The sequence below is a fragment of the Branchiostoma lanceolatum genome, chromosome 10 (assembly GCF_035083965.1).
Source record: "Branchiostoma lanceolatum isolate klBraLanc5 chromosome 10, klBraLanc5.hap2, whole genome shotgun sequence".
Taxonomy (NCBI): Eukaryota; Metazoa; Chordata; class Leptocardii; order Amphioxiformes; family Branchiostomatidae; genus Branchiostoma; species Branchiostoma lanceolatum.
Window position 1 is genome coordinate 6807000 of NC_089731.1, and position 24864 is coordinate 6831863.

At 40.1% G+C, this 24864-nt stretch overlaps 2 protein-coding genes across 6 annotated transcripts in view; one reads left to right on the forward strand and one right to left on the reverse strand.

Annotated features, from left to right (window-relative positions):
• Window positions 1–24864, forward strand: part of LOC136443127 (prolyl 3-hydroxylase 2-like) — a 63631-nt gene that overhangs the window by 25889 nt on the left and 12878 nt on the right. For 3 of the 4 annotated variants that reach the window (XM_066440208.1, XM_066440207.1, XM_066440209.1), the window contains 4 exons: window positions 5732–5884; window positions 6909–7007; window positions 8362–8536; window positions 9945–10070. In XM_066440208.1, coding sequence (XP_066296305.1) covers window positions 5732–5884; window positions 6909–7007; window positions 8362–8536; window positions 9945–10070 — 553 coding nt within the window. The remainder of the gene's footprint in view (window positions 1–5731; window positions 5885–6908; window positions 7008–8361; window positions 8537–9944; window positions 10071–24864) is intronic. The other variant, XM_066440210.1, reaches the window with a different exon arrangement.
• LOC136443132 (angiopoietin-related protein 7-like) lies at window positions 9309–24139 on the reverse strand. 2 transcript variants are annotated; one of them, XM_066440215.1, is made up of 6 exons: window positions 23586–24139; window positions 17574–18374; window positions 12254–12366; window positions 11778–11853; window positions 11265–11376; window positions 9309–11026 (listed from the first exon to the last, which is right to left on the reverse strand). In XM_066440215.1, the coding sequence occupies exons 2-6, from the start codon at window positions 17772–17774 to the stop codon at window positions 10335–10337; spliced, it is 1194 nt and encodes a 397-aa protein (XP_066296312.1). In that variant the 5' UTR covers window positions 17775–18374; window positions 23586–24139; the 3' UTR covers window positions 9309–10334. The 2 variants fall into 2 exon arrangements, with proteins under 2 accessions (XP_066296312.1, XP_066296313.1); XM_066440216.1 differs by lacking the exon at window positions 23586–24139 and adding an exon at window positions 22546–22700.

Consider the following 24864-nt stretch of genomic DNA (forward strand, 5'->3'; position numbering starts at 1 on the left):
ACATGTGAATAACCAGCCGGACCCACTCCTCTGCTCAGAGAGTACACTGCCCCAAAACTGCACCACTGCTAGGTATTACCTAGCACCGTATGGAAAAGTAACATGTACTATGTCTTGCAAAATGTGTATGATATGGAATAAAGATTTATTCTATTCATACATATTGACTGTACCATTTTATTATAACTTTCAATTTTTTTGATGACCAGTTATAACATATATCAGCACACTATACACATATACTAGTCCTGTACCACCAAATGATTTTTATCCCTATCTAGACTGGACTCATCCCCCCCCCCCATCTTAACGTTCAAACGGTATGGTGTATGATCAAGTTTGCAGGGGGTGATAAGCATGTAAATATTAATTACTCTCCACAATAAGCCTTGATTATTTGGCGAAGATAATGTGTTCGTGGAACTCTAGTTGTCTTTGAAATCATACTTCTGCATCGTGCATCATACTGTATTCAAATTATAAAATGAAGGGTCACTCAATTCCAATTCTGGTCGTTCAAGGGTTGCTCAGCGATCCTGGTCAAGTGGAAAGGGGTCTGGCTTCCAGGTCACTGAACAAAGACTCCAGTGGTGAGTGGCAACTTGTCGGGATTCGACCGCAGGTTTTAGATCTAACATTAGCTAACTCCTCTTTTGACCTGAAAAGAGCTTGATCGACTTGAAGGACGATCTGAAAAACTTCCAGAATTGTGACCCAATTCCTGAAACAGATGCCTCTGAGATGGCCCACATTAATTAAGCGTAGCTAAATTCAGGACGGTCACATACATACAAGAAGACAGCAGAAACTAAATGTGTATTTCCTGAGCTTTACCATGAATAATTGCCACCTCACTGCGAATTGCATGAAATTGAATAGCTTTCCCTTATAAGCATTACGGGACATTGAAATAGCTTGTCTACACCTGATGACAAAGGACTGTGATTGGCAGATGTGGATATCAAGCTCAGGATGTTATGGAGACAGGGACATGAATGCCCCCTCAGGCTGTTGTACTCATGATTAACTGTCTGAGTGTGGAGTTATTGACCTTTTCCTCAGTGGTGGACATTGTGCAGCTTCTTCTGTTGACCCCTGGTGACCTCATTTTGGTGGAGACTAATGTTGGAAAGGGGGGTAGGAATCTGGGTCTGTTTGGCTACTGGTACTGTGTGATTACCTCCATTAAAAATGGAGGTCTTGTTTTGGTTATGTGTGTCTGTGTTTCCGAATATTTGTGGTCAACATAACCTCTGGATAGATGTAATGATATTATGGTACGTGGGTAGGTGTTGGGAAGACGAAGGTCAAGGTCGATTTTGGGCCCCCTGGTGTGTGACCTTGTTTAGGATTGCAATGCATGTCTTAATATGTTAATTTTGATAATTGATGCCTACATCAACATTGCAAACTTTGTATAGCATACATGTACATCAATATCTCTGTCTTACCAACATGTAAGTCTCTACTCTCTGTCTCCAGAAATCTTTACAAGTTAAAATGACATGTAAGACATTGTCTGTGATAAATTACGTGCTCTTGGAATTAACAAATGGTGGAAAGTGACCTTGTTCAATTTGTATTTATAGATGTACTCTTCAGTCTATTTGGTCATGCCCTTTCCCCCCAACTAACTCACCGCATGTGGTCACCCTGTTTTAGTATAGTCGGCTATGGCATGAAATCTACACTGAAAAATTCCATGTCAAATTCAATAAAAAGTATACATATGTACTGCATTATAAGTATGTAAAGATCAAAGTTCGTAAACAAAGTTTAATGAGAAGAGACCTGGCAAAGAAGTTGCTCTGTCTGTCCATGTTCTAAAAGTTTCAATGTAACTTAGGTATCACCCATAAACAACACGCCTCCAATCCAGGGCTGTCTCCAGGACCCATCCCTCCTTTACAGTACAAAACTATTGACTATTTGACTATTGACATAACAGAAAGAGGCTGTTGCCTGTACGTTCTGTTTCTAAACAACAATGAAATTTTCTTCTTGGGACAGAAATTTTCTTCTTGGGAAAAAATCTGAAATTCATGATATGAAAATGATAAAAAGGTATTTTCGCCAACTTAAAATACCAAACAGCTTCAACAACAGAAACTTCAACAACATGGGATCTAAGAAAATGAGTAGGATGGAAAATATTTAAAGCTACCTGTAGAAAAGGAAAGAAAGCCTATGGCCCTTAAATTGTCCCCACTAGGACAGCTGTCACGTTATCATTAGCACCCCATCCCTTTTGGCAAGTTTTCTGGAAAAGACTGACAGAGGTTGGGTCGAACCATGTAGATCCTTGAGGAAAGTCCGCAAGCCCTAGTTTCATAAAAAGGCATCTAATTTGGGGGCTTAAAAGGTAACTGCTTCAACTTAAGGTGAATCATTAGTAGTAATTCAATGACATTGTGATATGTCCTAAATTTAGCATAAGCCATTATGATAGCAAGTAAAAAGTGTAATCAGATGGCACACACCCCTCTAAAACAAGTTCTTTAGCCCACCCAGCTGTGTGACCTTTTCAGAACACACAAGGTGCAACAGAAACGGACAGTTCTGTGGCTTCCTAATGTCTCCAGTAGTCACAGGTAAATCGTAAATACTTAAGCACAGATAAGAGGACACCGTGTAATTGAGAAGAGGACGGGATCAGAGGACAGGATGTAGACGGATTATAGTATCCGAACTTGAAAGTGGGACAAACAAATAAAGTTATGTACTCTGTTACTTAATACTCACCAACGCAGGTGCAAATGTCACGTACATATAATGTTTAACGATGTGTCAAACCACACTATTGGACCCACTGCATTAAGAAAGTAATTCTTCTTCAACATAATGTACCCTACTATCTTTCTCAGCAGCAGAAAGCAAGCTATCTTAACAATGTTCATTAAAATTTTCTCGGTCCACTATCTAAGTGGTCTTCTTGGGCAGTTTGACTGTATTATCTAATTGAAACTCAGAGAAAAGATACCCAGATGTTGTGATTTTTGCATCAGGAAGACCTGTCGACATTGTCAAAGTTGAGCTGCTGCCAAAAGTAGCATTTGCTGCAGGAAATAAGATTTAGAAACATGTTGTTGATAAGAAAAACTTGGCAGCAAAAACGTTTGCCTTGCCATGATGGTTACGGATGTTGAAACCTCACAGATTGCATTCAGTTTCTGATGAAAACAGTAACGTTAACACCAAGATCTCTGCCTTTGTGGTTTTTGTACACGACAGCTCGTTAAAATAGTGGATGACTAACTTAAAGTGAAGTCCTGGCATTGAACCAAGACATTGTGAGATCTTTAGGAGCAGAGGCTGCAATGTTTCCTCAGAGCATGGTGACCCCATTTTCTCAAGTCCTACCAGCTGTTACTATAAATGCAGAAATGTTCGATGTGGTTTTTATGTTCTCAGTTTTGGCGGTGAACTCTTCAGCACGAACTTAAAACCACCATGAAACTTTTTGCCCACCTATGACTGTAGCGCTACTAATGTTTCAAACACAAACTTCAAACCACCGCAAACACTCCATTTTCTCCCTACAGCACTTAAATGCATTTACAGTTACATGTACTGTATAAGATATGCCACCATTTCTTGGAATGGAACAGTCTTTGAATTGATCTAGATGCTTCAGCATTTTTCTTAGTCTGTAGCTAGCTATCTCGTTACTTTGTCTGATTCCTAGCATTGGGGAAGGGTATTTCAAATAGCCCTATTGAATCCTACTTGATTTGTATTATTATATAAGTCTGTCATACTCTTCTTGTGACTTTCTCAATACCATCACAAACAGCGACCTCCGGCCTAGCTGAATATGCTTTAGGATAAACATTTTGAATTGATCTTGATACTTCAGCATTTTTCTTAGTCTGTAACTTAGCTTTCTCTTTACTTCTCATTACTGTCTGATTCCTAAGTTGTTTCAAATAGACTTTTAAAACCTCTTTGGTTTAACTTGATTTGTAGCCTGTCATACTCCTCTGCTTGTGGGTTGTGTTTGGTGTTTGCCAAGTCTGCTTGGGTTGTCACTGTCAACACTGTCTTAGTTGATAAGACAGGTCAGACAAAACTAGGAGAGACCTGTTTGACATGGTTGGTTGTTTCAACATACTGCAGAGGTTGTTCTTAACTTTTCCCACAAATATGTCCTTGAGGCGAATTATGTGAATTATGTGGAGTTCTTGTTACAGCAGAAATTGCTGTCCAAAGACTTGAATTGAAAACCCAGCGCAGATGCAACAGAAGCGGATACTACCTATCTATCTATATTCCAGCTGGCTCTTGCCTGTCAGAAAGTAGACCAATTGACTCAAGCCTGTGTCAGGCGGCCAGGGCTTTGGTGTTATGTAATCAGAATTGTTGTTACACATACCTCTAACAGAAAGCTTGAATAATCTATGAATGATCCTTTTGTTGTTGTGTATTGATGGTGGTGCAATGCCATTTTGTGGGGTTGAGGTTAGGATAGATTTCAGCCCTTGGTGGAGCAAGTAATTAGATTTTGAGAATGTAGATTTTTCCTAGTGAAAAGTGTAATCTACTGAGAAAAGGTTGTCCCTCTATAACAGCTTCCTCTCAAATACTTAGCATATGGTAAATGGGCAAACAACATGACATTGTACACTGCCCTTCCAGAGGTTTACACTATCTTATTTTCAATCTGCCATCTTGCCCACCCAGCTGGAAAGAACTGGAGTTAGAAAAAGTCACTCTGCTAATCACCATCTTGACTTTCTCAACACTGTCATAAACAGTGACCTCTGACACCACTAAATCTACACTAACATAAACATCCTTATGCAACAGACTGCAAAGGTGATCATGTTTTGCTATATGGGTTGTTTCTGTTGTCATGGGACTATCAGGTGCAGGTAGACAGAATAAAACCCTTCTGTTTGGAGCAACAAGGGGTGGTTGTTGCAGCTGGTTCTGTTGTATGTTTTCGTAGCTGTGATGACAGACTGGACTCAAGTTCAGCTCATGGTGTCTGGCAAGCTGTTATACAATGTATATGGCAAGAAAAGTAAACTTCATTTGTAACTAAAATGAATTGAGTTTTCATCAGCTCTATCAAAATGTTACGTTACTTTTGTATCTATGTTTCAGTTGGTCTGTAAGTTTGAAATTGATTAAGATTTTTAACATGCTATTTCTAGAGGTTACTAAGGCTTTAGCCTGGAAATATCTGGATCCTAGCATAAATTCAATAATTTTTCATTTGTAGCCATATGTCATGCTCACTTTTTGTATCTTATCAATAACGTACCACTATGCCAGCAATGCTGTTCAATACTTATGGGAGATACTATGTATGCCTCCTTGCCTTCATTAGATTTTACACTGTCTCTAATAAATAAATAAACTGCCTAACTAGACTAAGGTCAGATGGCTGTTACCCATTATGCCTAACTCCATGATACCTGATCCAGCTTGGAAACTTGCAGTAAGCTGTTGTTGTGTCTACATGTATGCACATGCATGAAAACATCACTGAATTTGACTATCTAACTAGACAAGCCAACCACCAGACAATCCTTGCCAACCATGCCTAACTCCATGATTTCTTTTTCAGCTGGAAGGCCAACAAAAAGCCATGCACTGCCTCTGCCTGCACAATTGTTGTTCACCTTGCCTAACTCTTTCTTTTCCAGTTGGGAGACCTACAGAAAGCCACTGCCTCTGCATACACAATTGTTGTTCATCAAACCTAACTCTGTGATTTCTTTCTCAGCTGGGAGACCTGCAGAAAGCCGCTGGCTCTGCCTACACCTTCCTGCAGATGAACCTGAACCACAACATCATGCGGACCAACATCGCCTTCTATCGACAGATCGAGGCAGTGCAGCAGGAGTGGTTCAGGGACAGGGAGAAGAACGCCTGGAAGGTTGGAATGAGAAAGACTCAAAATTTAAAGTTTTCCCTGTCTTTCTGTAAAATTCAAGGTCCTTTTTTGTAAGCCTTTTGCGATAAAGTTTATTGCAAATACATGCCCAGGGCTATTTGTAAATACAGACAACACATATGATGATGAAAAGTACAATGATATTAGGGACTACAAACAATGAATGAATGTATACAAAAATAGTAAAATTCATCGCTCATTGTGTATATAATTCAAACACTTAAAAAACCCGAATACAAATATTCTAATTTCTTTAGAATATGATATTGTACTTAACCAACAATCCGCCAGAGGGCACTTTTGCAGCATCCTGTTCAAACCATTGGGATAACCTGACTCCAAGTGCTCCCCAAATGCTGTCTACCCGTACTTTCAATAGCTTTATTTCTACTCTGCATTACAGTATTCCGCATACCACATCCCAATGATGCTTTTGAAAAGTCAGCTCTTAACTCTTCTGAATGGAAAAGGCCTCAGCTTTGGCAGTGTTGTTTCTTTTGGCCTTGACCACCATAACCTCACTGTTTATCTGTTTATTGTGACAGTAAAACACTATTAGCGACTCTTTTGTAGGGTAGAGTTGAACATAAACAGTTTTGACAGGATAATGTTTATGTTTGAACTGGACATAAACATGACCACTTTTGTGTTGACCAAACACCAACTAACAAGTATTTCCACTTTGACATATAAACATACTGCAGACCAGACGAAAAGATATAAACATTACAGTTACAGACAGAGCAGTTCTCTTCTATTGATGATATGCTTATTCTCTGTCCTTCTTGACCTACCCTATGTCAAGTACAAATACTTACCCAACCCTCAGCTGTGCTTGCTGCTGTCTATTCCTCACCATTTTCCCCACAAACAATCTACTGAGCCTGGCAAACTCCCTGCCTATTTCTAAACAACCCCCTTATTTTCCCCAAGCTCTGAGCACCCCCCCCCCCAGCCCTATAACTTTTTCTGCCACTAGTTTCTGACTCCTCCCCTCCCCTTCCAGGAGGCTCTTGATGGGGCTGTGAGTTCAGTGCTTCGGGCACTAAATGGTACCTGGGACAGGGACCCAGATGTTCCCAATGTGATCCGTGTGGACGGTTCGGTAAGGGTCAACTGCCCAGTACCTTTTGTAAAGCAGTACAGTGCTCTGAGCTAGACTGCTGACTAATGCATGCTCAAACCACAAGTGTAGAGAAGCTGGGCTTGTTGCACCTAACCGTAATGTGGTGGAAATATAACTCTGCATTTAGAATTTCACTGATCACAAAAGCTGTGGGAAAGATTATATTTTTAGAGCAAAGTATTCACTGGAATTTCTTAACTTTGCTGGAGCTGAATTGTCCACTGAGAATGAAGACTACCTGCCTGCATGTACAGTATCTCTAGCCAATCCTAATGAATTCTAGCATGTACAGTAATACGTTTCCCAAATTACAATTCAGAACAATTCTATTGTTACCAATTGTTGTAAATATTATTCAATCATGCGATTAGAAAAGTCACAGCAGTACACAGGACAAAAAGTTTAAGAGGCCCTACCCTCCACCCCAAGGTAAAATGACTTGAAGTTCACACTGCAAGGATATAAACTGCAAGGACATGTACCTGATGGTATTACCAGCAAAGAATACTGGGATTGCCATTGATAAAGTGAGCTCCTCTCCTCATACCTTTGTCATTCATACCAAATCATATCAGGAGCATTCTTCCAACCATCATATTTTAAGTTAATTCCTCTGCTGTCCGATCTTACTCAAAAGTGTTCCTACCCCTCCTCTGAAACCCTATTCAAATTGGTTCCCAGCAACTTCTAGTTCATCTTCCCTCTTGTGCTTTATCTTTATCACTCAACTCAACATATTCCTGGTTACAAATAAGGCCACCAATTTAGTTGATTGGTTCTCAGATTCTGAAATTTGAGTGCTGAACTGGAAGATCAAGAACAAACATGAGTTTCAAAAGTACATTGGTACATGCAGTTTCAGGGAGTGAATGAACAATGTAGTCAGTTTGGATTTCCTCCCAGCCCTCTATTTCCATTTTGGCCTCTTAATAAATTGTACTGCAACATATCTGACATCCAAGGAAATAAATTGGTGTGGCCTAAGATGGACAGATACCAACTCAGGGATGAGTTTTCCATCTCCATCCCTCTTAAAACAACATTTTATAAAGACAATAAACCAGTTCCAATGAAAGTTAGACATCCAGGTAATAAGATATGCCAAAAGACAGTTACTCAAGCAACTGGATAAAATTTTGAAACTGACAAAAGATAGCAGATGCTGTCTGAAACGTCTGACTGTTTCACAATTTTATCCTGTTGTTTGAGTAACTGTCTTTTGGTGTATCTTATTGCCTGGATGTCAAACCCTCATCAACATAGATAAGAATTACAGTCTGTGTAGTTAGAAATAAAAAAATGCCTTTTGATTTTAACTAATCTTATTTTGTAGCACAAGTTCATGGATGGGATGGACCACTACCTGATGAACCAGTTTGAGGACGCCAGGGACAGCCTGGAGGCGGCGCTAGAGCTCTGGTACGAGGAGTACGAAAAGTGTCGCTCCTCGTGCGAGAGGCCGAACAACATGGTGATCAAGAAGAACGACTTGTGGCTGTCACTCACGGGTAGGTCATCATCATCATCATCAGTACCCCAAATAACCCCAGCAGTGGTAAAGTAGGGGGGAGTTGAGGTCCTGGGCTAGGGTGGGCAGGCTTCCAGCCTGGCACGGTAAGACTCAACTGTGGGAGCCGTCACAACCGGGCTGGGCAGGGCATTCTACTGGGGAATGTTATGGGGGACATATGAATATATGTGTCTATTCTAATGTAAATGGTTTGGAATTTGAGGTGGTGGCTCCCCCGGGTGCACCCCTGGGTTGGTTTAAGTAAACTTGATCTTCTTCCTTTAAGTTTAATCCTTTCCCTGCAAAAGTCTGCCGAAGTAGCCGTTTGCCACCAAATATGTAAATTGGTTATGGGGTCAGGCAGCAGGTAGGAGGTTAACCTTTCTAATTATAACACATTTTAACACTATTGACAGTATTCACTAGCCTGGTAAAGATCCCATTCTAACTTTGTTCAGTCCTTTGATTGCTTCCCTGCAGAAAAATGAGGCACCGGTTAATAGAGAAATGATTGGAATTTGAGTATTTGCCTAAAATATAGTTGAGAGGTCAGATTGGCTTCGAGTCACACGTTTTATCAGTGACTGTTAATAAGTCTCTCAGGACAATGGAAACTAGTAGAACTAGTATTTTGGACTAGTATATGAATGTCATATGTAGAAGCGTCTTTATTATATATAGAAGAGTCGCTGTAAACAAGTAGCTCCTGATAGAACAAAGGAGCCGCTGTTGTCTCCTTTCTAGATTGCAGTACCCAAAGACAAAGACAATTATTGTACCACTTTCTGTATTATTAATCACATGACTGACACACACACACACAAGTTACTTTTATTGCCTCTACAATACACATCTGATGCTATCATTCCACAAGTTGAAATATGTACTTTAACATACATTTAAGTATCAAACTCACATGTATATGTATGTTACTTACATTTTCTGGTTGTTGTCCAGTTTGGCACTAGATTCACTAAGTAAAGAACACCACAATCCTTCCAGATTGATCAGTACGGTAAACACTTAAAGTTGAAGCAAGACTCTATACAACCCTCTCCCTCAAAATGAAAATTAATTGTGAGTTAAGATGTAGATCAAAAAGACCACTGTTACAGTACATCACCTTGTTTCATATATACATTATGTCTCAGCATGCAGTAAATACTCTTACTACCTTACACTAAGAATTTGATAAAACAGGTCAAGTTGGGCTGGGTTCTTGCAAGATCTCATGATCAAGGAGTCTTATAGTGTGTGGAAGATTTCACAATCACAGCTAGTATCTAAATCGTCTATACTATCTTCTGTCCTTTCACCAACGTTAGGATAATACCATTAAACCATAATGAAGATTTTGCTCTAGTTATATATCATTTGTTTGCATGACTGTACATTTTTTTTTACAGATCGCTATGTGGAACTTTTGCTGTGTCGACGCAACTGCATCGTCCGAATGTCCCACATCGAGGGAAGGTTTGTGGAGCAGCTGCTAGCCAACATGTTCCACTATCTGCAGTATGTGTACTTCCAGTGTAAGTATACCTACATGTACTGTTATAAAATCTACCTAGCAAATCTACAGCTCCAATTTACTACACAACTCACAGACTCCATAGAGACACAGTTGAATAGACATTCATAAATTCCTCCTTTCTTGTCACTTTAGATTTGATAGACTAAGACTGAATTACAAGGGGTTTATTTAAATAAAAGGGGAAAAGGGCAACAAGATAACTAATTCTAGTGTATACTGCACATTTAGAACTATAGGTTTATGTTAAATGTCCACATTAGATCTAGAAATCTGCTGGTCGAACCATCATGGTGACTTTCTTCATGGAATAACGGAACGACCCACCCCACGAGAACCAGATGATTCCATTAGCACGGCCCAGGTACTGCCCTCCAACCCGATACAGTCCGTTCAGACTTGCCCAGCCACATTGGCTGTACCACCAGCCTCCGCGGCGACGCTGCGCGCAGCTGGACTCAGGCGAGCTATCGTTGTCCCTGTCCTTGGTGCTGAACGCCATGCTGTTCTGACTGTTGTACTGATTCCTGATGGAATCCCCGGCAAGACCGCCTGAATATTCTCCGAGAGACAGTCTGTAGCCGTCACGCTCACTGGAGATGGAAAACGTGGAATATTCTGCATACGCCTTCATCCCCATCCAGTCTTCGATCATGACTCGCAGTTTGTTCGGCCGTTCGTTAGTGATGCGATAGATGTTCTCGTTCCCCAGCCAGTACTCCCCGAACTTGTCGCCAAAACCGAACTTGTAGTCAGTCCAGTTGCGGTCAAAGTTGACGGAACCGTTGACACGGCGTTGGATGACTGTCCAGCCTCCACCGTCGGTTTGCATGTCGCAGTATGTGTTGAAGGAAGGCATGGTGTACATAACGAAGGGGCCGGTGTAGGCTGGTATCATGTAGACTGTGTTTAGGGTATAGCCTCTCTTGTACAGAGAAGAACAGTCTTTTACTCGATCTAGGGGGAAAAGAATCAAATATTTTGGGGAGTTAAGGTTATGGATATCGTCTATATAGGGACGCTGCAAAAAGAGAAAACTGTATTGGCATTTTGTGTCATGTTTCTGGACAAGGGAGTGAACATGGCTTTACCAAAATGACAGAAAGAAATCTAGGGCTGGGTAAAGCCCTGACAACAACTAAGCTAGGCAGGCTTTGTTTACTTCAGGGACTTAAATGCAGAATGGTGCTTTTACCCCGCACATCTCCAAACTCGTTCTTGACGCTGATGTTTTCCACACGTTGCTGTAAGAACATCAGGGTGTTCTCCAGCCGCGCGTTTCTGGTCTCCAGCCTTCGTGTCTTGTCCTGGGAACAGAGATGATGTACTTGTTACAGCGTGAATGGGGAAATGTGATTATTAAAGGTGTGAGAATGAAGCATTTTCACGCGACATCATTGCTTTGTCATCCACCATGTTGGTGTGCCTATTTGCAGTTCACTGATTCCTAGCTCATCACATTTCACCTCAAGTGTTCTCGAAAATTTAAACACCTTTTGACTGTCTCACATAATCATCATTGAATGTCTACTGGTGCAGAAAGAGAAGACCAAAAACTTTTGGATAAATCACAAAAATGCTGTGTACACTTCAAATGTAAATAGAAACACCAACCTGATTAATAATAGGGCAATACTTTGTAAGTTTGGTCTTAAATTAGGTCCACACATAATTCTTAAGTTCTAGTATAGACAGAATGCACATGTACCTTGATGAGGAGTGTCTGTTCGTACACATATCTCTCCAGGTCAGAGCTCTGTACTGACAACTTGTCAAGTGAATCCCTGTAAAAAGAATATGTAAACACTATTCTGTGAGTTTTGTTTGATGCTGTATTAAGAAAAAAAGAAAGTATATTAAAAACAAATCCACATGAAGTCTGAATTGGGACTGCTGTTACTGCATAACTCATGACAGTTAAGGTCTTTCCCACATCTCATGGTGTATAGGGCAGTGTCCATCTCAGTTTATGTAGCCCTTCGGCCACGGGCCACACAGTATATTAAGCACTTCAGCAGGGGCTACAAATGTAGTCCTGACAAGGATTATAAGTGTTATTCCTGAAGCAATTTGAAAATGTGTGAGGATCTCAAGTCGGGACCTGATTGAAAAGGACATAACCCCCTTTCTTAATATTACATATTTGGCTTAGACTCAAATCAGGGATAAGTTTGTTGAACTTACTTAGTGTTCTGCCTGTCAGCTGCCATCTGGTCCTGTAGAGCACTGATGATGTTACTCTGGTTGATGTTCTGGTTCACCATTTTCTGGATGGTCTGAGGGGACGGTGAGGGGCTCTGCAATGCACCAAACATATTTTTCCTGAAAGATTCTGTTGTAGGATATGGGGTTACTGGAAACAATCATAAAGGCACTATCATTTACATTTGCATAATTGATATCTATTTATATTTCTCTCTTCATCAGTCACATATGTCACATGTTTGAGAGTCCTATCGTGGAATTTGGTGGATGTATAAACTTTCCTCATTAATTATGCAAATTTGATACTGATTTGCATAATAAGTATCTAATCATGTACATCATCACTCAAGCTATCTACTTCCCAAAAATTATAACCATCCATCAACCCCTTCTTGAGTTATTCCTTTTCAAAGTCTGAACCAAAACCTACTCCTGCAGTTCCAAAAAAGCCGCTAGGGGGCCAAAACCTATACCACTTACACTCTGTCCAAAGAGCTATCTACCACTCAAAAATCAGTTCCATAGCTTGTCCAGAACACGAGATATCGAAACAGGAAGTTCCGCTGCAGTACCGTAACAAGCCGCTAGGGGACCCAAAATCTAATCATTTCCTAGTCTCATCAAGACCTACCCACCTACCAAATATGAAGACAATCCATCCAAGCCTTCTCGAGTTATGCTGGTCTTTACAAACATACATACATACATACATACAAACGCTACCCTCTGCATAACCTTCTCGGCGAAGGTAATCATGTTTGGGTTATCCTATTTTCATACAAACCAACAGATGAATCAGCTATGGTGGAAACAAAGCCTTCGAACCAGAAATAATAACAAAGACTTTCATTGATTCACACTTTTACGCCAAATGACAGCAACTAGATAGAATTTTGAAACAGTCAGACATTTCAGACAGTATCCAATGTCTTTCGTCAGTGGCTAAAGGGCAGAACTGGAGAACCAGATTTTTACCAAAACTCTGTATTGATACATTATAAAAATGATGTGGTAAAAAAATGTAAAAAACTTTATCCAGTTGAATGAGTAACTGTCATTTGGCATACTGTACGGTATCTTATTACCTGGATGTCTAACCTTCATCGACCAGTCAAACTTTCAGTTTTTTCTATTACCGTCAACAACAAAATTGTGCAATTACACAGTACAGCTTGAGCCACTACTATTTTACGGCCCTGCTTTATCGGGCAGAACTGCTGATTACACGGCGCGATGACCAGTTATTGTTGCTTCCTCGACTGCGCAGCCTCAACCCTTCTGCCATTGCCCTGTAACTTTTACCACATTGGTGAAGTTTTTATGGCTTTTCTTGCCGAGCCAATCATGCTTTACTGGCAGATTGTTGTTGTCCAGCAGTAAAAATGGCCATTTGCTAGTTGCGATAACAGTTACAAGACTACCCGGCTTAGTCGGCACGGCTGTAGCTTATTGATGTGGTAAAGACCATATATTGATATACACACGCTCCAGACATTGATGAATACGTAATGCAAGTTGATCCATGGCTAAGTGCGGGCTCACACCTGATCCCGTGCCCAGAAGGTGCCGTTTATCGACCCATTATCGCACGAGGGGGTTCTAAAGATTTATCGTGCCCGGCAGAAATTGGCAACAAACACCAGGGTCGTGGAGTTAAGTCTCAACTCAGCGGAAAATCAGTGTTTTTATGGGTGGCTCGGGTCCAGAGAGGAGCAGGAATCTGCAGGGGTGACGTCGCTCTGGGCGCAGGCCAGCGGTACCCAAACTTGGTTTGATGGACGACATCTGTCTGTCTTATCGATTTAGCCAAAGCAAAAAGCTCATTCCTTTTGACCAGATACATTTGTGTAGCGATACACAAGACTTCACACACTGGGATAATGGATAGTTGCTCCTGAGTTTTTGATGAAACGTCGTCTATATGCTGCGAGTCATCCGTCATGCCAGCCTTGCTCATTGCCTCCAATCCTTTTTGATACCCAGGCCATTCATCAAGTCTATGGACTCGTGTGTTAGGGCTTAAGTGCACAAACAAGGAGTTTCTCCAGAGAAATCATTACAGAAAGTGCAAAGGAAGTGCAATTTGAAAAACAGGTGGATTAGGGCTTACATGCAGAAGTAAGAAATTTCTCGAGAGATATCGTAACAGAAAGTGGGCATGAAATACTTTTCCTCTGTTGCCAGCAATTTTTCGAGTTGTCCTTACTACAATGAAAACTTAACACAGTCACGTAAGGGTTAGTACACTGCTAAAAAAAGTTAAATTTTCATTCAGTTGTCTGTATTTTCACCTCGCCATCCATCCAGATTTAACTACCTGGTCCCTATCAAAGACCTCTATTTTTCGGGTGATGAACAGGGCAATGGGTACTGGATGGAACATCCGTGGTGAAGAGATAAGTAATCTAGAAAATTTTAAGATGGGTATTTCGAGTCCTGCTGTGAATTTCATACATTTCTTAAGCTGCTTCCCTTGGTGATAAAATCAATCATTCCAAAAGAACTGCTTTCTGATCTTATCACTTGTACAAGTGTACAGGGGGAAATTTGGGAATTCAATATGCAAGTCAAGGGGAAAATTGCATGTAAGGGCGGTACTAGGTGACCGAGCAGACACGATCATTGCCCTTTTAAATCAATCGTACTCGACATGAAATTCACGCTACTGGTAAGGCTGTTGAAATGATATGTCAGGCCAGCATCACAGGCAAGAGCTGTTTCTCTTCTAGAATCTGGATGGAAATACAGTAAACCTTGACATTTTTGCAATGGTTTTAGTTTTACCGTTTTTTGCAATGATCTGTTTCTGTGAAATCATAACACTGCAAAATCGCAACACCCTATTGTGACCGCAAATATGTGTTTTTGTATAAAATAAGGAATGTGACATCTAAGATTGGCAAAGTGCCTGCAGTATTTTGTGTCCCAACAACATGTCTTGCCAACATTGTCTTGAGCAATTAAATGAATGTTAAGCAGCTTTTAGATTTAGTCAGATTCTGTCATAGTTTTAACAGTAACTTCAAAAAAACCCTTGATAAAAGTTCTAAAAAAAATCAATACATGAGGTTACTTGAAGTCACAAGGGAATCTGTTATTGACAAAATTGAATGGACTTGGTCAGGAAGGTCTTTCTAAATGGCACGTCCTGACCATCAAATATCTGGGGGATTTTATTTATTTTACCTATAGGGGGTCCAGTGTCAGTTAGTGGCAGAGTTATGGCCCAATACTGTATGCCCTCTAAGCCAGTTGAACATGGTCCTTAGACTCCTCACAATTGTGATTTGACATAAGACAACTGCAAGGTGCAAGGATTTCTCTTTGTCTTGCTTTTCAAAAGGATATTCCCTAACATTAGTTCATTTTCCTACAGTCTATCACACTGTCAACAGGTAATGCCTTCTTTCTTTCTTACATTGTCTTGTCAACTACATGTAAGTGCTTCTGGAAATGCAAGCATTGACATCTTCTATTGCCCATTATTGTCAAAATGAGCAATGTTTTCTTTTCTCATAATGAAAGTAGGACAAAATCGATCTATGAAATGAAGTTTGTAAGGCCTCACTGGTGAGTGCAATTCGGATTTTTAAAACTTGGCAGCACATATTGGAGGGCTTGCTGATATAAGCTTGGAATAAATTGCTTTCAGTTCCAGAGGAATCAGAGGGGATATGTCATGCTTGTTGGTGTGACCAAAGGCTACCTAGCTATGGCAGTATTATTGTGAATATAGGAAATCATAAGTCTACTGCTGGTAAGAGGAATGGTGGAGAATTCATGAAGCACTTTCGGGACCCAAAGTAAGATGCAAAGCATAAGTTTAGCTCAAAAATGCTTAGTATCAAAAAGTGTACTAATTAAGCATTGGTGATTTTACACTTGTTAGTGCCACAGGCAATTCAGCTCAGCATCGACAAATCAGCAAAACAGCAAAAAGTCTGCTGGGTTTTGTCATCCCAATACCCTAAGGCACAATACATTTATTCAAGACTCTTTCCAGATTTTGATGAGTGCCTCATTCCACTGAATGAGTGCCCAATATTTCTGTTGACTCGTCAAAAGAAATACTTGCAATCACCTCCGAATTACCAGCAATTTAGGACACCCTTCAGTCGTTTCCCACTTTATCTGTTATTTGTAACCCAATCAATAAGATAAGCCAACTGTTTTGAATCACAAAACAGCTCAGAAGTGCGGTGATGTACTGTATGAATAGCAGCAGCACAGTCAATAGTGAGGGCTCTGGAGAAGAGCCAATGATTATTGCATTGTAGATAAGGAACAATAATGTTGTGCTGGATCAATAATGTAGGAAAGCCTTCTAGTTACAAGGAAATAACCAAAGCCTTATGAGAATTGTAAATCAAAAACTCTGCAGCAAATTTTATATGTACGACAATGCTATTTTCTTATTGTGTCGTCTTAACAAAAGGACAGAATGTGAATTTCCAAACTTCTTTAATGGGTAAATCCAGAAATTATTATGTTGATTATCCTTAACTATTTGAGGCAAACTTGATGTTCAACCCTGTAATAATGTAAGATACAATAAATCAAAGACTTGATTGCAAGATCTTTTGCAGAACAAAAAGAGCAATAACTTGAACTTCATTTAAAGTATTCAAAGCCAAAGGACATCTAATGTGGAGAGTTTTCAAATTGACACTGAATCATTTCTTGCAGCTAAATCATTGAGAGAGAAAAACTTCAGTAGCTTCCTTATTGATTTGCCCCTCTGTACACTGGAACATTAGTCATAAAACAGCCATTCAGGTAGAGCAATTACTGCAAACCATGGAATATTTATGACAAAATTTTCATAGGTTTAGACCCTCAAGCATTGGTTGTGTGATAAAAGGGATATATGATATTGGAAGGCAGTGTCAGTTGCAACATGTATTGTACTTTCACTGCATACAAATGTACATGTGAAGTTGTTTTTGATTGGACACATTAGCAATTGCTAAGTAGATTTAAGATAAATGATGAAAAGTATTGTTAGTCACCATATTGTTCCAAATCTTTCATAGCACTTGTGGAATGAAAGCATACCATTTTATTGATATTTCTGGAATTTCTTTTTACTTGATGAGCGGACATCGTGTCTTTAATAGGTACTTTCTCTGGCACCATGTTTGAAAAGATTCCCTTGAAGTACCAATCACTTCCATTTTGTGTGTACTTTGCTGTTGCTGTTTTTTTTTGTGTGTGTGCATGTGCGTGTGTGTGTGTGTGTATATGTGTGTGTGTTTGTTTGTTTGTTTGTGAAGAAACTAAAGCAAACCATAAGCCTTACCTTTCTTGTGTCCCCTGTGTAAGTGTCAAACAGCTTCTGTATCTGTACGGAGTTATTGTCAGCACGGGACTCTAGCTTCTTCACCTCCTTGATGACCCTCCTCAGATCTTCTAAAGACACCCTGGCCGGGGTGACACACGGCAGACAGTGCATCATTGTCAGGGTGGTCAGCAAGATGCTGGCTCCAAACAACATCGCCATGGTTTCAACAAATAGTCCTGCACCAATCACACCTTTGCAGCCCCGCTCATTGATGCTGGTTTTCCATGTGGTGGACTTTTTGTTGCAAGCTGTTTCTGTCTTTCACTTGTGTCCTCACTCTTGCAGTGTAGGTTGTAGATGTTCTTGCTTAGAACTAGAATACTGCGCCTGTACTCCTGCTGCTGACTTGTCTTGAAGACGGCCAGAAATGTCCACTTTCCCTACAACAGTTTATCACACTCCCATTGCAATGCTCTCTGTCATGCAAGTTGCTTCTGGATTCCTTCTGCTGCAATGCTATTCCTTGAAGGAGAAAACAAGGTTGTCCACTTCCCTTGCAACAGTTCTTCCCACTCTTTGTTGACGATGCTTTCCTGCATTGGAGCTCACCAGATCGTGGTCACTGGAACATGTACGGAAGCAGAGCCTTCCGGACTGGAATCTTCTCCATCCTCAAATTGCAATTTTGAGGAGCAGTCTGTAGAAACGTTCTCCAATAAGGATAATGATCTGTTCTGGTGCTCCAACGATTACTGGGCCCATTCATTCATCAGTTAGGGAGCGTGTCAGGATGTGGCGGCCGCCGATGAAGCGTTCCGCCTGTGTGGAAAAACACATCAATCACAAGGAGCTCAGAAAGGGAACGCCGTGCATGCGTATCTGCAGGAAGCAATGCAATGATCTATATATTGATGTTTTCGTAAGCGATAAAACAGATCTGAGGACAGCTTAAACTGAGGATATTGTGGTGCAGGCATATTTCAAGTCTGTTCATGATCCCTCCAATGAAAGTTTATTGGAGTCTTTATGGGAGAAGACATTTTGTCTTTTGTAAGGGATTAAAAGATACTCCCTTGTCCAGCCTTTTCTGTGGCTAGGTTCATTTGCATGGCTCAGAAGTCCCAACAAGTATGGCATAACCCTGGGCTTTCCACGGTGCTGAAAGTAATGTTGCTTTCCATTTCCTATGGGTGCAAGAAGTCATTGGGAACAAGATTGAATTTCGCAGGACTGAACTGTTATGGGATTTCATCAATGCTCCTGTAGAAGTGTAACTGCCAGGAGGGTAGTTGTAAAGTTAGGAAGTGGAGGGATTCAATTTTCTAGGCTTAGCTTGTTGCCATTCCTCATATGTACCTGTATTTTTAGATACAAACTCTGCAAAATTTATCTCATCGTAAGATTCTGATATGGCTTACATTTAGTATGATTTATGTGCATGTCAAATGTGTAACTGCTATGGTTTGACTGAAAACGTTTCATCTCATCACTGTGCCTGTTCAATACTGATAGAAGTGTGATATACCAGGGATTCAACGTGCTGTTTCTGCTATAGTGAAGAAAAACACTCTTCATATTCATTGTTCTGAGGCAAGTGCTGCTACCTTGTGTAGAGCAGAGACAAATTGTGCATAATTGTATGCTTTGAAGCAACAGGGGGTAAAAAAAAGGAAAGTGATCTCGAACCAGTTTAGCTCAAATGAACTCAATGAACAGATGAGCTAATCTTCCACTGGTCGTGACAGAGAATACAGACGATATGTACAGTATTTACAGGTTCATTGTACCGGGAAATTCCCCTAGCTCTTTTCGACAAGCACAATGAACAGTGGACCACGGCTTAATGTCCCGTCCTAAGGACTGCGACCCTTTCCAGTAGCGTGCATGCCGGATGTGCGACCCCTGGGCTTCTAGTTCCAGAGGCAAGATCGCTAACCACTGGACTACACACGTTACCTATATGGGTTTTCATGGCAAAGAAAAAAGACTGGGCCTATCCATGGTCCTGAAACAATTGTTGCCATCCTGTGTTTATCAGAGCCAAGCTGTACATAGATACATATTTTAAGACATGTCAAAGAAAAAAATGGCTGGTCATATCTACGGTACTAAAAAAATGGCTGCCATATTGTGTGGACCAAAGCCAAACTTTGCATAAATGCTTTAAATTTAGTAAGGTTTTTTTCACGGCAAAGAGACAAAAGATGGTTATAAAGCAATTGCTGCCATCTTGCATGGATCAGAGCCAAGCTGTGCAGAGATGCTTTGAAATGTGTAGGTTTTTTTTCATGGCATTGCCATTGAAACAGAAGACCTGGTCGTATTCATGATGCAGAATTAATCCCTTCCACCTTGTGTGGATAGCAATCACGCTGTGCACAAAAGCTAGGTAAGAAATGGGACTTCTTTTAGACTGGGGATTCAGGCCTCATACAATGTAGATAACTGATATATTACTATTAAAAGTTGCATGAAGAACATAATATATTTTGGGAAAAGGAGGAGTTCCTTTTATCCTGAGCAGCTAGGTATGAAATTGGAGATGCCTCTGGCTGAAATTTGATATGGTAGTGATTTTGACATGGTTGACAGATGGAGTAATGTAACCAACCCCATGAAGATCATGCATGGTTGCTCACCATCAATATTTGATAGGCAATGTGTAAGGGAGTTCTTGGAAGGGGGTGTAACTGTTTAACTGTAACAGACATATTAGGTCAGACAGATTTTGTTTTCCGCTAAAGTTCTATGTATATTTTTTGCTAAGAATGTTAATTATGTTTTTGACTCATTGTTTGCAATTTGAATTTTTCTAAATACACGTATGTTGTGCACATGATGAGCAATTATAAAAGCTGCCTGTATATCACAAAATAGCAATCCTGGTAAAATATATTTAATGTTTTGGAACAATTTGACCCAAATACATGCAGGAGCAATGACAGTGGGCTTTGCCTTCGATCACTCAAAATGTTGAAATGCAAGTCATAAAAGAACAGAGAAATGAAAAATTTGAATGTGCAGCAACTCTCTTATTGGTCAAACAGCTTGTTTTGATGGACAGCATTGTCACAGCAGGGATTGGTCAACAGTCGTAACATACAAAATCTCTTTAAAATTGTAGCCCTAGTTTTTCTCCTTTAAGCACTCAAGCTCTATTCCCAAGACTTGTGTGCCAGTAGCAACTGCATTGTGATACATGCTCAATTACCGCAGACTGCAACTTCAATTCCCGTCGGTACTTTATCCACTACTAATGATCAGCAGGCTCAATCAGGCTTTCCTCACCGGATGTATGGCTTACGCACCTTATAAATGACTCGGTAATGAATAAGTCAGAAGACAGAAGCCTTTAATCTGGTGGCAATTATCGACTTAATGTTTAAAACATGCTGCACTTTATTTGACCTCCGTGGTCCGCTTGATAGGTTTGCCAATCCTGCAAAAACAGCTTTATGCCCATAAGATTCCCTTATAACGGCCATACTGATTCTATTTTTCTGTTCTTACGTTTTCCGCTTCTGATTTTTTGTGATTAGAAAAATCCACCATTTACAATGGGAATAAAGCCTGAAATGCTCATATTCAGAAAAAGTGTATGAAAATCCTTTTTCTTAATCAATGGCACATTTTTGGCAACAGTTGTCAAAAAGTTCCAAATTCAATATCTTATATGTTTATCAGCTTGATATGTTGACTTTGTGGCTCCTGTGGTAACAATTTTGTTCCATCACATGATGCATATTTTTTTCATTTTTATTACGCTGGATGAAAGACACAGTTGCAAGGAACCACTTTTTCAAAATGCAACATACAATAGAAGTCTAAGTTATTTTACTTTTAGCCATGATTGAATACATAGCTATGTATTAATGTAGGTACCTTAACATGCCTGAAGCATTTAGTATAATGGAAATATGATTTTTGAACAATTGATAACATTACAAATAGAATCAGGTCATGCAAAATAAGTTTTGGCTTCTGACTTTTCTGTCCAGGTGATGATAATGATGATGATTTGTAAAAACTGCTGACAGCCAACTCTTTTGTTTTCCAACACTCTCATTTTCCCATTGGAATCGGCAAGCCTGTAATCGAGAAAGGACCAATCACCCCATAAACCCATGCGTCTTCCTCTAATTAATCCCACACAAATGCTTAACGAAATGGTTTCCTCTAACAAGGGACAAATAAGCCAGTTAGCATGAGCCGTTCCTGCATCTGATCCCACATATTACACTATGACGGATGTGTTATATTTGTTCTGGACCATTTGAGATGTGGGAGTGTTCCATTGGCCTAATTATAACCCAGTTACCGGCTTTGGGGCTGCATTTAAGTGGCAGTTACCAGCCTGGTGACCGTTTTTGTGTACTTCACACTATGTAAAGGATTTGGTTTAATGGAACATTTGATAGCTGCCTTTTATAGATGACTTCTTATTCTTCTTTAAAGTTTAATGCAGAGGTGCTTGTTATGGTATGTTTATGGAAATGCTGTACCAGTACTTGTATAAAGAACACACTGAATCTGTATCTGCAGCAGATTCTTTGGTATAACCACCCTTCGGCACAACACACCAGGTTGCAGACATGCAGCATTGAATGACCTGTCACACCTAACATTTGCACATCTAGCTGTAATATAAACACTGTTTAAAGGTATCTAATTATGAGGATGCTCCTACAGCACTTGGTGGCAACAAGTTCCACTCCACAATTATTATAGTTCTGGGGAAAAACGAATTTTTTGAACACCTCAATTCTGGTCACTGTACTGGTATTAAACTCTGGCAAGAATGCCATGAAAGGAATTTTTATGAAGTTATGAATAAGACTGAACATGTAAGGTCAACATGTTTGAAATTCGAATTCCCACTTACTTAGTACCCTTCACTTCTTCAGGGAGCCTGCACCAAAATAGATCCCTACTGAATAGAGAAACTTACTAGAATTCTAATGAATACAAAAAAGCTGTAAAATTGACTTACTTCTATTTCCCCACTCTACAGTATTGTTTCCTCTGCAAAATTCATGAATGTGCACTCTGGTAGAAACTTGTCCGCCTTGCAGAGCTGTCTCCAGGACCCGTCCCTCCGTCTCGGGACAGAAATTTGCTTGTTAGGACGGAAAAAATTTCACCCTGTCCATTCCAAAATCTGAACTTTATGACATGAAATTGATAAAAATGTATCTTTGTGACCTTAAAATGATAAATTTAACAACAAAAATACAAAACATCGGCTCCCGAACAATAAGTGGGATGGAAAAAAATTTGAAGCCAGAGACAGCCCTGCCGCCTTGGCAGAGCAAAAGATGGCCTTAGGGACTCTTTTCTCATTTCCCTATTTCACACACCCTTATTGCTCTTATCTGCACACTGATAATAACTGTGTGACAGCAAGATTATAACAAGAGGGTGAAGCGCCTTTCTTTCCTTGCTGAGCACATTAAGTGTTGATTTCCTCGCAATCAATTTTCTAGTAATGGCCTGTTGATCACCTATTCATACCTCAATGCCATGCATAAGGTAATTTCCTGTCCTTTTGTACCCTGTGATAGAAAAGTGGCGTACAAATACACCCAAATGAATCTGCTCACAGCTGGCAACTATTCTTTTGTTAGCCTCGGGGTACCATCCTTGTCGCTTGTCTCTCGTTAATGTACATGTATTCTCCAATGTACTCTCTGGCCATTCATGGCATGTGTAGGTAACCTAACTAGGATGGTACCCAGGCTAATCTTTTGTCACTGCTATTTTGATTAAGCAAGCTGTGGTATTGTCTCCTTAGTAATAGCTTAGTTCGACATATCAAACTGTTGCAGTTGTTGAGTGACCTAATATTTTCGAGATACATGTATTATGATGAACATATCCATGTATTTAAGAAATTCTTCAAGTGGCATTATTATCATAGAGAATAGAATGTCCTGGCCAGAGGTTAATTTTTTTAATCCTTTTAAGAAAAAGTTAAGTAAATTTTTTGTAAATTTGAACAATGTAAAATCAGTGAAAAACAATCTCACCCACCTCTGCTCCGATGTTGTTCTTACGTTCGGTGTGCAATCAACTTCCTCGCTGTGCAGAGGAATGACTTTGAGAAACTGTTGCTGAGGAAAAGCAATTTCCTTGAGAAGTCTCCGGAAAGCAATTTTCTCAAGGAACTCTATATAAGATTAGGAAAGAATCCCTCGATCAGTCAATCTTTAAGTAGCGCCCACATCAGTAAAGAAAGACCGTCCAATCTAGCGAGTGAAACGCACGAGGCGAGTAGTATAGTCTCCTGGCTCACGGGAATCGAACCCTGGCCCGCTAGCGCATAAACCCAACACACCACTAGGCTAAAAGGTCTGGACCAGTTAGACTGGTCAGTAAGTGGCACTTGAACCACACTGTTATACTAGCTTTGCCTGCCAGGCTCACAAGCTTGTAACGGGTCTATAGCCGCTAGTCAGTCCTCTCTAGGATCAGTCCCGACCCCGTTCATCTATGTGCTTCAATCACCTCCACGCCACCAGCTCCCCTGGAGCGGGAATTACAATGGCGCCTTCCACCCCTCTTGCCTATTACAATTGCATATGGGGCATACCATTGTGGTGGAATATGGGGGAGTTTAAGTTACTGAGATGAACTTGACTTTCATTTTGCAAAATGTTTTATACAAATCAGTGGCGGTTCCATGACTGTTATGAAATCATTTACTCTTCTAAATCGATATAAAAGAAAGAAATTCAATAGAGTTTGTTGAACACTGTAAGTTTGAAATGTTGATCCCAATGTTGAAAACCCCTAGTTTCATTGGAGTAAATAGGGTGGTCCAAATAAACTTAACTTCCTGCCAGTTAGACGATAGATGTGAATTATAGGCAATTTTATGACCAATAAAAATTTGTTATCCTTTAAAAGCAGCTCTTACGAGACTATTGAGTCCATTTCCGATGAGGTGGTTTTATAGGATTTTGGGTATTACCGGTAGACTGTAATGTAATGTTGAGCGTTATATAGATACTGCATATAGATTCTCATTATCCTGCCTCCATATTAACCTTCTCCCTGCCTCCTTACCCCATAACCAATTCAAATGTGGTGCCAAAGTGCTATCTTAGCAGGCTTAGGTTAAGCACCTCATCCATTAGTTCAGCCCATCGTTTATCACTGCTTGGCTTCTGAACTCTCCTCATCAACTAAACATTGCCTTTCCCTGATCACCAGTCAGTATAGTAGGTCAATGGGACAAAATAGAATAGTTTCTACTGTGTGAAAATTTAGTATGGATGCCAAATCAATGTACATTCTACTAAAGAATTTA

What these genes read in the sequence shown, in the direction of transcription:
- LOC136443132 (XM_066440215.1), bottom strand. Translation starts at nt 17,774, where the DNA reads ATGGCGATGTTGTTTGGAGCCAGCATCTTGCTGACCACCCTGACAATG. An exon ending in ACACAGGGGACACAAGAAAG is followed by an intron (nt 12,367 to 17,573) that starts GTAAGGCTTATG and finishes GGTGCATTGCAG; the next exon opens with AGCCCCTCACCGTCCCCTCA. An exon ending in CGAGTTTGGAGATGTGCGGG is followed by an intron (nt 11,027 to 11,264) that starts GTAAAAGCACCA and finishes TTTTCCCCCTAG; the next exon opens with ATCGAGTAAAAGACTGTTCT.